Here is a 12,726-nt window from a genome sequence, read left to right on the forward strand (position 1 = left end):
GGCCCCGCCCTCCCACTCCTTCCAGCCCAGGAACGGTCCAGCTCGTCCTTGCTGACCCTGGAGGGAAACTCTGAATCAAGGGCGATGCTGCGAGAAGACCCTATCCGAATGTGCGGGAGGGAGTTGGTTCTTTTTTTGCTCGCTAGTCTGGGATCCCCGTGGCGTCCTTGGCACCGTCCCTGGGGGTGTGAGGCTAAGAGTAGCACCTGGGAGTTCCCGAGCCACCTTCCCCCACAGCTAGCAGGCGGCTCCGCGGCCGGCAGACACAACCACCCTTGAGCGGCAAGCTCAGGCCTCGGAGTTAAGGAGGAGGGCTAGGGAGAATCCCGAGATCCAGCACTGTCTAGACTTCTCAGATCCACTGAGCACCTCACATTGAGAAAGGAACACACGTTGATTCAGAGCGACGCGATCATCTTCATTTTATTTGTACCGTATTTGTAAACTGTTAATTTCTATCTCTGTTCAGGTCTGTCCCTTCTATCTCCCCACAGAGTTCCCAGGGAGAGGATGAGATCTTGACTAAAGTAGCCACAGTCTTCTCAGCAAGTCCCCTTTCCGCTACCTATCCCTCGGCTCCCCGCCCCCTCCCCAAAGCCGTTTTCAAGGCCATAGCAACAGCAAGGATGCTCATCTGACCACACTTTGACCACAGGGAAAGCAGGAATTTATCGCTGGGTAGAGCTGATTTTTGTGAGGTAAAAAAGCTGTTAGGCAGAGGCAAGAAAGGGGGACTGAGGCAAGGTGGACCGCACCCTCCCCACACACCTGCCCTGGTAGGACCTAGGGGTCCTCAGAGGCGAGAAGCGGCTCCTCCCCCAACCACTACAGTCTCGCCATTGATGTAACTGGCATCTTCAGAGCATAAGAAGGACACTATGCCGGCACAATCCTCTGGCTTGCCTAGCCTGGGAAACAGGAAACAAGGAGAGAGCAAATGTCAAACAGGCTAACCTCTTTCATTTGACCCACCGGGCATGAAATTTGCTCAAGAATTATCAGGTGGGAGCTGGTGAGAGGGTTCAGCGGTTAAGAGCTTTGGCCAGCTGCTCTTCCAAAGGACCCTGGTTTAAGTCTCAGGACACACACAGCAGTTCACATCGGTTCAAAACTCCAAGGGCGTGTGATGCCTTCTTCTGCCCCACAGGGGCAGGAGCACCACGTGTGGCACACAGATATACATGCAGGCTAAACACCCTATGGATTTTAACAATTATAAAACAGATGATTTTTCAGAACCAGTGCACAGCCTATTTTGCCTATGAAATAGGGTAGTTACGATTATGTGTTTATAATTTATAGAAGCACAAATACTGTATCCTGCAAACCATGTTATATTTAAATATAGAAACACTGTTTTTAGATACCAGGATGCAAAGCCAGACCAATAAAATGGTGAACAATTATTTGATGTGTCAAAAGAAAATATTTCAACATGTATGTATACTATTTGAGTGTCAGAGTCTGTGTTGATAGGAAATGGCATGATCAGTGTGTTTCACAGGGCACAGATCCTTCTCAGGAATCTATTCTTCTGTCCTTTATGAACACATTTGTTTTATAAGAATGTGCTAAATCACACTCTTTTGTACTGTGATTCTGTATGTTCTAGAGGGGACCGTATGAGGGACTGAAAGGTCTAGAGTTTCTCCAACCTCACTGCACTGTGTAGTTATCTGGAAGGGTTAATAAAAAGAAAAGGGAATAAAAGATGTGTAAATTCTACCACGGGTCAGTTAAAGAGTCCCTGGGGGTGTGCAGTAAGGAACGCACCAGAGAAAGCTCTCCTAGACGCTTCAAATGTACAGCCAGGATTCAGAAACCTTGGGTTAGATCACTGGGGGCTCTAGGCTGGCAATACTATCAACTCATGCCCAGCCTAGGCTTGACTTTGGGAGGACTGGAGGAAGTCTGGACTGCTTGGATTAGTAAGTAGGTGGGCATTGCAAACATTTGTCCTTGAGGGGTCAAGCCAGAGCGGCTAGAAGGCAGAGAGAGGCTGTGGTCCTGGAGCAATGGAGATCTAGCAAAACTGTCTTGAGGTAGTTCAGCCAGCTCACTGGGGAAGGGAGCAAACCCACAGCCACAGACCGGGGCTTTAGTACAGCTTCTCAGTGATTTTATTTGGGTCGCAGGATCATCAGGCTGAGCGTTGGAAACACCAGTGACTCCCGGTTTCTGGTCTCCACAGGTGCCGGAAGAGGCAGACGGTGGCCGAGAGCTCTGCTTTGCGCCAGCTCTACTGCCTTTGGTTTTTGTAATGAAAGTAGTGTCCTTGATCAGGTGACAGGAGGGATAGGGTTTATGAATCTGTTGTGTTTACAAGGCGCATGCTGTGCTTTATTTGTGGGACTGAGAGCCAGGGGAGAGCCTTCCGTCTATCCACACTAACCCTAACTGCTTACCTTCTAATTTTCATGGATTCCTTTATGATGTCCTCTCTTGCTTTCTCCTTCCACAGCTGTGGGAAGAAGGGAAATCTTTTTATGTGCACGAAGAGGAAAGGATGGGAAGAGACTGAAGGGAGCCCTGTCCCCACAGCCTGGTAGGGAACGAGTCACATATCTTATTGTTTCTCCACTCACTTCCCTCTTCACTACCAGTCTCTACTTAAATCTCTCAAGTCTTATTCAGGTATCTTATTAGGTCTCCTCAGTTCTCATTCACTTTAGGAGACAGGATACACTGAATTCCTGGCCCTGCTTCACTTGGTAGAGCCCAGTAGGAAAGGAGTATGTGGGAGTCTGGCCTGGGGAAGGTGTCTGGTAAGGACAAGTATGAGGAAGCACAGGCGGGCAGGGATGGAGGTGGGGTGGGCTTGGGTCGAGGCTTCCCCATCCTTTCGAGGGATCTGGGGGTACAACGGTCTCCCTTCTCACCACACTGCTGAAGCGAGTCTTGATGATTCCAGGAGCCAAGCAGTTCACTCGAATGTTCTTTGAGGCCAACTCTGCAGCAAAGTTCTTAGTGAGACCCAGCAAAGCTGTTTTGCTAACGTTGTAAGGGCCCAGAGACTAAGGAAAGAAGAGAGTCCAGTTGGCTTGTTAGTTGGCAGGGTCACTTTTGGTTCTTACTGTACAATAAGGGCAGGAGCCCAAAAGAGCACCTCCCGTTAGGGAAGGCCGCGGTTAGAAATGGCCAAGGCATGTCTTCTGTGGGTTAGGACTTAGTAGAATGATGCTAAGATACTTCTTTGGACAGTCGGAGGGGTGGATGGTGTAGGACGTAAGGAGGCAGGAGTGACACTACTCACTGGGAACTGAATGAAGCCTGCTATGGAGCCCACAATCACCACAGAGCCGCCCCTGAAAAGGAAAGAAAGCTCACTCCTTTCAGCATAAAGAGCACCACCCCTGTGGCCCCACCTCACCCGAGCAAGCAAGCTTCCTCTCAGCATCAGTACCCTCGCTTCTCCATCTCCGGAACCACTGCTTTAATCATCATGGCCGTAGCTGTCACATTAATGCTCAAAACCTGAAGGCAACGAAAAGAAAGGAGTCAGGGGGGGCCCAGTGACGTGTTCCCTGTTAGAGTTGATGGAGACCAAGGGTTGACCTAACAGTGGATCAGCTTAGGGGTCAATCTGCCTCTCATGACTCGATTAAGATGATGGTACATCAGGTTAGGTGAGGCAGAATGGAGCCAGTTTATCTTTCCTACCCAGCTGGTCCACAGTCAGCTTGACCTCTCAGGACTACCTGCTTAGGTTTTGAGCTGGATTTTTGTACTTCTCTCAAGTAGGGAGAACCTGGAACAGGGCCATGGCCTGGACCCACACTACAGTGGGCTGGGTTTCTCTAAGTTATTATTGGTTTTGAGACAGGGTCAGTTACGGAACCTAGAGCCCACCGATTCAGCTGACTGGTCAGTAAGCATATACCATGGTCTTGTTTTCCCAAATGCTGGGATGACGGGCACACCAAAGGTCTGATGTCTAGACTTTATAATTTTACAGCAAGCCCTTTGCTGAGTAGTTACTTATACAGCCTCTGGGTCTATCTTTCTTTCTCCTTTCTTTCTTTCTTTCTTTCTTTCTTTCTTTCTTTCTTTCTTTCTTTCTTCCTTGTTTTCTTTCTTTCATGTGTGTGTCTGCGTGTGTCTCTCTCTGTCTCTCACACACACTCTCTGTGTTTATGTGTGTACAGGTCAGAGGTCAATGCTAGTGTTTTCCATTGCTGTCCACCTTGTTTTCTGAGGCAGCACTACCAATTCAGCTAGTCTAGTTGGATGGATGGCAAGCTCGGGGGTCTGGCTGTCTTTGCCAGTCTGCACAGTGCTGCTCAGAGGCTCATGAATGATACTGGTTTTCAGGTGGATCCTGGGGAATCTTACCCCAGTCCTAATGCTCCTGTGGCAGATACTTTACTCACTGAATCATTTTCCAGCCCCTAGTTTTTGTTTTTAGTGAACCATTGCAGACTTGATGATGCTCTTGGCCCAAATGCTTTCCCAAAGAATAAGAATTTCTTTTTACATAATTGTGATTCATTATTACACTCAAGAAATGTAACAGTGATAGAATTTTATAAACTATATCACCATTTTATTGTATATAGTCTAGGCCATATACAGGGCTTTACAGTATATAGTCTAGGCTACTCTTAAACGCATCATATCGTCTACATTGGCCTTAAATTTACAGTGACCTCCCCCTTTTTTTTTCAGTCTTCCAAGTACTGGGATTATAATTGTGTGTCTCAACACTTGGCTTTCTTCTAAATTTTCTTCTTAAAAGGTTTTAGAGCATGGTGACACATACCCTAAATCCTAGCGTCCATGAGGCCAAAGTAGAAGGATTGCTAGTTCAAAGCCAGCATGAGCTATTTAACAAGATTCTGGCTTAAAAAGAAAAAAGGAAAACATGAAGAAAAATCAGCAGGGCTGGAGTGATGGCTCTGTGCTTAAGAGCCCTTGCTGCTCTTGCAGAGGACCTAAGTTTGGTTCTATCACTTAGCGGTTGACTCACAACCATCTTCAACTTTAGTTTCAGGATAATCAGCGCCTTCTTCTGTGAGCACTGCCTGCATGTGGCACACAGAGACAAATACAGGCAAGACACACATACATAAAAATTCTTAAAAAGCCTTTCAAATAAAAAGGAGAAAAAAACAAAACAAAACAAAAACAAAAACAAGAAAAAAACACCAAGCCACCAAATCATTTGACTTTTTCCAAAAGATACTTCTTTACTTTAAAAAAATACCACAACCAGAAACAGGCTTACTGAAGATCATTTTGGCACTTTGGTCTTTATGTTTGGAACTGTGATAAACTACAATATATTTTTAAAAGATTTATTTATTTATTATATATGAGTACACTGTAGCTGTCTTCAGACACACCGGAAGAGGGCATCAGATCCCATTACATATGGTTGTGAGCCACCATGTGGTTGCTGGGATTTGAACTCAGGACCTCTGGAAGAGCAGTCAGTGCTCTTAACCACTGAGCCAGCCATCTCTGCAGCCCCTACAATATTTTTGATATCCTTAAACTCTCATGCTGGGAAATCCACAGGGGATTGATCCTAAGAAATTTACCAAATCTAAGTCAGGTGGGAATAGTGACTTAGAAAACAAAGATGAATACTGAAGTTAAAGCTTCATCATTAATGGGTGTAGATGGACAAAACACATTATGAATATAAGACACGTTCACCTGAAATCTAGCATTCTAGCACCTTTTAGGCTCCTAGAATTGTCCTGTGCAATATCAGTTAGGAAGAGAAAAGGGCACGTCACATCCCAAGGCTGTGGTCTATGAAGCATCAGCTTTTGTAATTCCACACCAAAGTGGTATTTCAGTCAACAGCAGTTATTAACATTTCCAACTGATGAAAAACACTCGTTCCCAACTGAGAAGGGGATGAGTAGGTGGGTAAGTTCAAGCACAGTAGTCATTGACCTATTTTTTTTTTTTTATAAGCCATTGACCTCTTAGCTGCCACGTTTCTACTGGAAATAAACCAGGAAGTAGAGTGTAGTTGAGCAACCTAGGGAGAGCGGTGGGCAAAGGAAGCAGAGCCAAGGACAATAGACACAGCTAGGAAAAAGGCAAGGTGTGAGAGAGGAGCAGGACACTGGACGCTAACCTGTACAAATGCTTTACCAAGTCCGCAACAGGGTGAGCCCGTCACACACACCCTGGAGGAAGGCAAGGCATTTTCCAGGTCGGCCAAGCTTGTGCTGAGGCCGGTCCCCTGCTGGCTTCATGCCTCTCACCTTGTCCCACACCTCCTCAGTGACATCCATTAGATTGCCAAAGAAAGGATTGACGGCGGCATTGGAGACCAGGATATCAATCCCTTGGTGAAGCTTCAGAGCCTAGAGAGGAAGAAGGCATGAGTCAGGGCTGCAGCTAAGAGACTCATTTCTCAGTGTTGATATGGAGTTTCTTTTCAGGAGGAGTTATCAAATGTCTTTCTTGAAGTGCATTCTCTCTAAAGACCCCCTAAGGTTTGATGACATTTGAAGCCATTATTCCTGTGTGTCTCCCCTCCTGCCTGTCCTTTGAAGGGTGTCTCTGACCCCTTGCTCTTTTCTTTTTTCTTTTATTTTTTAAAGATTTATTTATTCATTATATACGAGTACACTGTAACTGTCCTCAGACACACCAGAAGAGAGCATCAGATCTTATTACAGATGGTTGTGAGCCACCATGTGGTTGCTGGGATTTGAACTCAGGACCTCTGGAAGAGCAGTCAGTGCACTTCACCGCTGAGCCATCTCTCCAGCCTGCTCTTTTCTTTACACTTCTCTTTACTAAGCTCCTCCATTCTTCTGTCTTCACCTCTCACCTCAAATCTATTTCTAGACCTCTTCTTGAGCCTCAGCCCCATTTACTCAAGTGCCTACTGCTCAGTTTCCTTGAATACGTTATCACGTTATCACGACCTCAAAGCTGGAGAAGGATTGTTCTAGCCCAACCTCCTCATGGTGGAAGCGCTGATACCTAGGTCTGAGGGAGTTCACTTTTCCAGGTTGTAGCTCAGCAATCATTTTGTAGCGGTGTCTAAGAGCGGGAAGGCCCACTCCTTTGGTGTTCGGACAAAGCAAAAGGATCCCCCCACCCCAGGTGACAAGGTGGGGACTGGACTTGGTCAGACTCCAATTCTAGCAGAGAGCTGATTCCTAGGAGTGGGGGACGTTTATGAAGCAGCCGAGCCAGAGACCGGTGCTAGTGAAGATACTAGCCTGGCTTTGAAGCAGTTTCACACTCAGCTTTGATATCATTTTCTCTTCTTGATTTTGGCCCAGAAGAGGCAAGGCGGAGACTGAGGCTTAAACTGAGAAAGCCAAGAAAGGAGGTATATCACCTTCTCAGTAAGTTGTAAGAAGGTGGTAAAGGCCAGATAGAACATGCCAACAAACATTGTCAGGAGTTCGAAGCCACCTTAAAATCAGGCTTTGTATTTGCCCAGACCTGGCAATTTTGAAGCCTTGGGCAAATAGCATGTAATGGGCCCCCAATCATGATTGTGCCTCCAATTTGGCAAAGGAGGGGTGCCATTAACAATGCACACCATCTGCCAGCTTTTCCTTTGAACTAATTATTCTTGCTAACTAGGTGCTAAGCTCAGTTGTTTCTACACCACTAGAGGAACACCCAGGCTGTCAATGTGGTCATGTAACAAAAGCTTAAAGCCACAGACTCCACTAAAACAACTACTAATGCGCTTGCTCATGCATTCTAAATGTCGGCACTGTAGCCCAAAGTCTCAGTCGCCTGTCTCTGCTCTGTGAGAAAAGCCTGCTGACATGTGACAGGCAAGAACAGAACGGAACAGAAGGAAAGTGATGTGTGCCGTGCTCAGTGACTGTCTGGGAGGGGGAGAGGGTAGTGGGCTGAGCCAGAGGGTCTTCTGGCTTCTGTCTGTCTCCCCTTCCACGCCTGTCTGCACACGTAGGGGAGAGGTCTTTGTTGACTGAGCATCATAGACCCACACATGTTCATGGGGGACTAACTGGGTGTGACAGTCTGTGCTGATGATTCCAGGGAGTCACAGGTTTAAGGCAGTCTGAGCTACAGAACAAAGACCCTGCCTCACAGCCCCAATCCCCAATATAAAAAGTCATTCTCTAAAACGCCAAAAAAGAAAAGACCATGTTGAAGGCCGTCAGACGTTGCCCTAAGCTGCACAGTCTGTGCACTCATGTGCTTTGGACTTGTCTGTCTGACAGTTACTTACTGAAAACAAGGTATCACCAAGTGGGGAGCCTGGCTTGTGCCACATGGCGCTGTTGAACTGTGGTGCAGGGGGGCAGCTGTGAGCTGCAGCCACTTTTGGGGAGCAGCTGTTCTCACTGTAGGGTAATGGCTGGCACAGAAGAACACCTCAAACTGCTGATGGTCACCCCAGGACTTTCCACCCTGACATCCATTGTACAGCCTCCCCGACAATTTATTTTTAAGATTTCTTTTTTACGTATGTGTTTGTGTGCATGTCTACGCGTGAGTATACCATGCGTGTGAGCTGCCTTGCCTATTCTCATTTTACAACGTAATGTGTGATTAGAAAAATCTTCGCACTGCCTCTCGAGTAACCCATACCAGTCCCTTAGCCACTGCTCTAGACCAGGGTGACAGCCAACGGTCTCCTCACTGGTGTTCTTGGTTTGGCATCTTCTGCATTAATCGTCACTGCTGCCAGATTATCCTTTTTAAAGTTAGGTTCATCTCACTCCAAGCTTCACGTGGGCTCTATTTGCTTCATAACTATTGGCAATTCTTTTGGGAGTCTGTGGAAGTCCCCGAACCCCACCCATGCAGCTCTCTTCCTATAGGTCTAGCTCTCTGCTGAGGAATGATGGGTCTAGGGCTCCCCTCTTCCCTTTAGTCCTTTGGATGTTTGCTCATTTATCAGGGTCACTAGAATCCCAACCTCATATCTTAGTACCACTTATTCCTCAAGGTCTAACTCAAGCTCCACCTCAGAGCCGGGCCTGCAGGGTCAGCCAGGTGGACTTGCTGGGGGCCATAGCTTGTTTTCCTAATAAGGCTTTTCTTCTTTTCCTGTGTATTTACATGCTCATATGTGGGTGCACATGCATGTGGAGGCCTGAGATTGATGTCAGGAATCCTCCTTGGCTGTTCTCCCACCTTATTCTTTTGAGTCAGCGTCTGTCAATCAAACCTGGAGCTTATTTATTATGTTTCATTACGAGTGTATCCCATCTCTGTCTTCTGAGCCTGGAATTCCAGGTGAGCTCCCAGATACACCTGGGACTTTATGTGGGCCTGGGCATCTTAGCCTCAGTCCTCTTGCTTGCAGAGAAAGACATAGAATAGCTGAACCATTTCCTGAGCCCCTCCCCACCTCATAGCATTCTGACATGAAATTGTGCATGGCTCCCGGTTTGACCCCAGCACTGGTGTGTGTATGTGTGCGTTAAATGATTCAGGACAACAGCAGGCTCTTCCAGCAGCCTATGCTAGGCGATGCAAACTTTCCCAGACCCATATTTGATCCTTTGTAATACACATTTAAGAGTTTGTCCACAGTTCTTTAAAAATTGAATTATCTTGGGGCTGGAGAGATGGTTCAGTGAAGACCACCGGCTGCTCTTACAGAGGACCCTGGTTCCGAACTCAGCACCTGTACAGCGGCTCACAACTGCCTGTAATTCCAGTTCCAAGGGGTATGGAACCACCCTCTGACCTCCATGGGTATAGAACACACAAAGTGTAGAGACAGATATGCAGGCAAAAAATCAAACAAACAAAAAACCCTCATATACATTAAATAAAAATAAATAATAGAAATGGAACTGCCTTATTTTATGTCACACTTCAGTCAAGTGTTAAGGCCCCCTCTTCTAAAGAAGGCTACCCACATTATTTCTGCCAATGAGTTTACACAGACTGCTTTTTCTGTGCTGGTAGATCCCCCTCCCGGATTTTGGGGAGTAGTACACACCCTGAAACTTGGGGGCAAGACACTTTCTCTGCAGCTTGATTTATATTTTCCTACACAGCTGAAGACTGGTTCCAAGCACCGAGCCCGACCTGAGCTTAGACTAAAGTCTATTTGGACACTAGGTTTTTGACACTACATGAACAGGGATGCTTCTGGTGCTCTGTAGGCATGGAAAGCAGGGTAGGCCTGGCTTGAATCACACAGGTTTCCTCTCTGGACGATGCTATGATCCAATCTCTGTAAATATAGGGCGAAGAGTCTTTGTCTTGGTGGAGTAGCTCACACTTTTACTTCTAGCACTGGGGGAGCAAGTCCATGGCTAGACAGGGCTGCAAAATGAATTACATACCAGTGTAGCACCAATACAAGATCCTGGCCCCTCTAAACCGAACCAAACCAACACCACCAACAAAACCCCACATAAGGCTCTGAACACAAGAAATGGCTCATAGTAGGTGACTGAAACACGGTGAACTGCCTCCTCGTGCCCACAAGCTCTGTGAGCCAAAAAACAGGAGATCATTTGTTAACTCAGACCAGGGAACCAGGAGCTGTCTTTTTTGGGCAGGGGATATCTAAGGGATCAAGCAAAGTTGAAGAACCAGAGTCGCTTTTGATTCTCTGGCTGGGAGAATCTGGTTGTCCTTAGACTTTGGGATGCAGATGTCACCCAAAAGGGTACACAATAAAGATGTATTGGTGAGAGTCTGGAGAGATGGTTCAGTAGGTAAAAAGATGTAATTTTCTCATAAAGGACCTCAGGTCAGTTCCCAGCACCCACATCAGGTGTCTTACAGCCGCCTGTAATTCCAAGTTTAGAGGATTCAAGATGTTCCTCTGACCTCCAGAGGCACCTACAGTGACAAGTACTCACCTATCACACTCGTAATGAAACATAATAAAATTAATGTTCAAAACATTATTGGTGAACTAGTTTGGGTGTGAGCATTAGTATGTCAGGGGTCAGCACGGGATGCATCTCAAGAGTGCTGACTTAGAAATCAGGCTGTAAGGCACACGCTGCCTCCTTTCTGCCATGCTTTGGCCCAGCGCCCGTATACTGCCTGCTCACCGTGGTTACCAGCTTTTCTCGATCTTCAGCCTTCCCCACATGGCACACGGTGCCAGTGACACTCAGACCCTCTCCCTGGAGTGTGGCCACGGCACGATCCACATTCTGCTGTTTGCGGCTGCTGATGACCACATGGGCTCCATCCTCAGCCAGTCGCCTGGCAATGGCAAAGCCAATCCTACAAGTGCAAAAGGAGACACACTGTTAAGGCCTCTACCTCAGGGAAAGAGGGTGAGAGCACACACGGACTCTGGTGCCGGACTTTCGGCTTTGGATTCTTGCTCTCGCTGTGTTCAAGCTTCGAGTATTTCTACTACGTAGAAGGAAAAGCCTAGATCATTTTATTATGATCTTGTCTTTGACCCCAGTTCCCAGAACTGACATCACCTACCACAGGCTGCATGACTGGTTATTTTACCTATGTCCTCTTGGGACAGAGGAGAGAGAAATAAGTGTTCAGTGGTAGCCATGGCAGTGGCTTGGGGGCCTTGCTCAAAGGAGCTCTCATCCCTAAACTTTACTCTTTTACCATGCTACAACCTCAAAATTCTGTCCTTTGTTATATTTGGGCTTCATCAAAAGCATGGCTCAAAATGTACGTAACACTTACATATTTTATAATAGCCAGATGTTAGCTTTTCATACACATCTGTCATCCAGATTTTCAAGGAGCTTTTATCTAGCAAGGCCCTCTGGGGGTTAAAGAAAACAAAACGAAACAAAACTGGATAGTTAAGAGTGGGTGAGACAGGCTGAGCACGGAGGCCAAAATATACAGACTAAGGTTCTGGGCACAGCATCTAGGTAAGGGTGAGGACTCTGGGGAGGCTGGTTCAACAGACCTTTGAAACCTTGTTTGGTTGTTTTGGTCTTCCCAGACTCTAGGTGGAGCTGACGATTGGGGCAGCCCAGAAGCGTGAGGACCTGGGTCCACCTGGCAGCACCAAGCTGTCACAAAGCCGAAGGCAACAGTAACACAAGGGTTAGCCGGTGGCAGGGCCGGGTTGGGGGATTCGGAGCGATTTCAGGTCCGCCATGTGGGTTTCCTTTTTTAGGCGAGGCCTTCGGCCGCATCTGAGGCTCGAGGACAACAGTTCAGGAGTTAGAGTACTTGCTTCTGGATGGAGTCTCTGGCTCTGGTACTCACCCGTCGGTGGAGGCTGTGACCAGGGCCACCTTATTTGCGAGTGGGTTCTGGCGAGTCAACCCGGAACTGGCCATCCTCCCCGACTTCCACGCTCGAGTCCAGCCACCTAGAAGCTGTCGGGCTTTCTGCATAGTTCTGGCCGGGGCGGGGGCTGGGTTAAACTCTGCGAGGGGAGGGGACAGTTCAAAGGACGGGAGGCTGGTCTAGCTGCGAGAGTCCTGCCTCCCCAGACTGCCCGCCCCGCTTCCAGGACCTGCTCCCTGATGGCCCGGGACAGAGGCGGGAGCCATGGCGGTTGCGAGCGCTCCCTGCTGGCGCCCCGCGCCCCTTTGCCTGATTTGGGACCCTTGCAAATTCTCAGTCCAAGTTTCCTGCAAGACTACTCAGACCTCTTCTACAGGAACTCTCAGCGTTTCCCGAGCTCCAGCTGCTTCACACACATGTGCTGACCCACTTTATTTTTTTTTTTTTGGGGGGGGGGTGGTGGGATCATGGGAGAGTCGCTGTAGAGAACGCTTTTAAATTTTATATTTATTTCTGTTTTGCTTCCTTAAACTTCAGATACTTCTTCCTTCAAATAAGCCTGGGTTT

The 12,726-nt window shown here is 47.5% G+C and overlaps 1 protein-coding gene across 1 annotated transcript; it reads right to left on the bottom strand.

The window, feature by feature from the left end:
- Positions 1 to 405: 405 nt before the first annotated feature.
- Positions 406 to 12,326, bottom strand: LOC308427859 (dehydrogenase/reductase SDR family member 4). Its single transcript, XM_080926118.1, has 8 exons — positions 12,136 to 12,326; positions 10,989 to 11,166; positions 6,222 to 6,323; positions 3,404 to 3,474; positions 3,254 to 3,305; positions 2,880 to 3,014; positions 2,406 to 2,461; positions 406 to 908 (listed from the first exon to the last, which is right to left on the bottom strand). The coding sequence occupies exons 1-8, from the start codon at positions 12,264 to 12,266 to the stop codon at positions 794 to 796; spliced, it is 840 nt and encodes a 279-aa protein (XP_080782244.1). The 5' UTR covers positions 12,267 to 12,326; the 3' UTR covers positions 406 to 793.
- Positions 12,327 to 12,726: the final 400 nt, after the last annotated feature.

Source organism: Micromys minutus (genome assembly GCF_963924665.1).
Source record: "Micromys minutus genome assembly, chromosome: 12".
Lineage (NCBI taxonomy): Eukaryota > Metazoa > Chordata > Mammalia > Rodentia > Muridae > Micromys > Micromys minutus.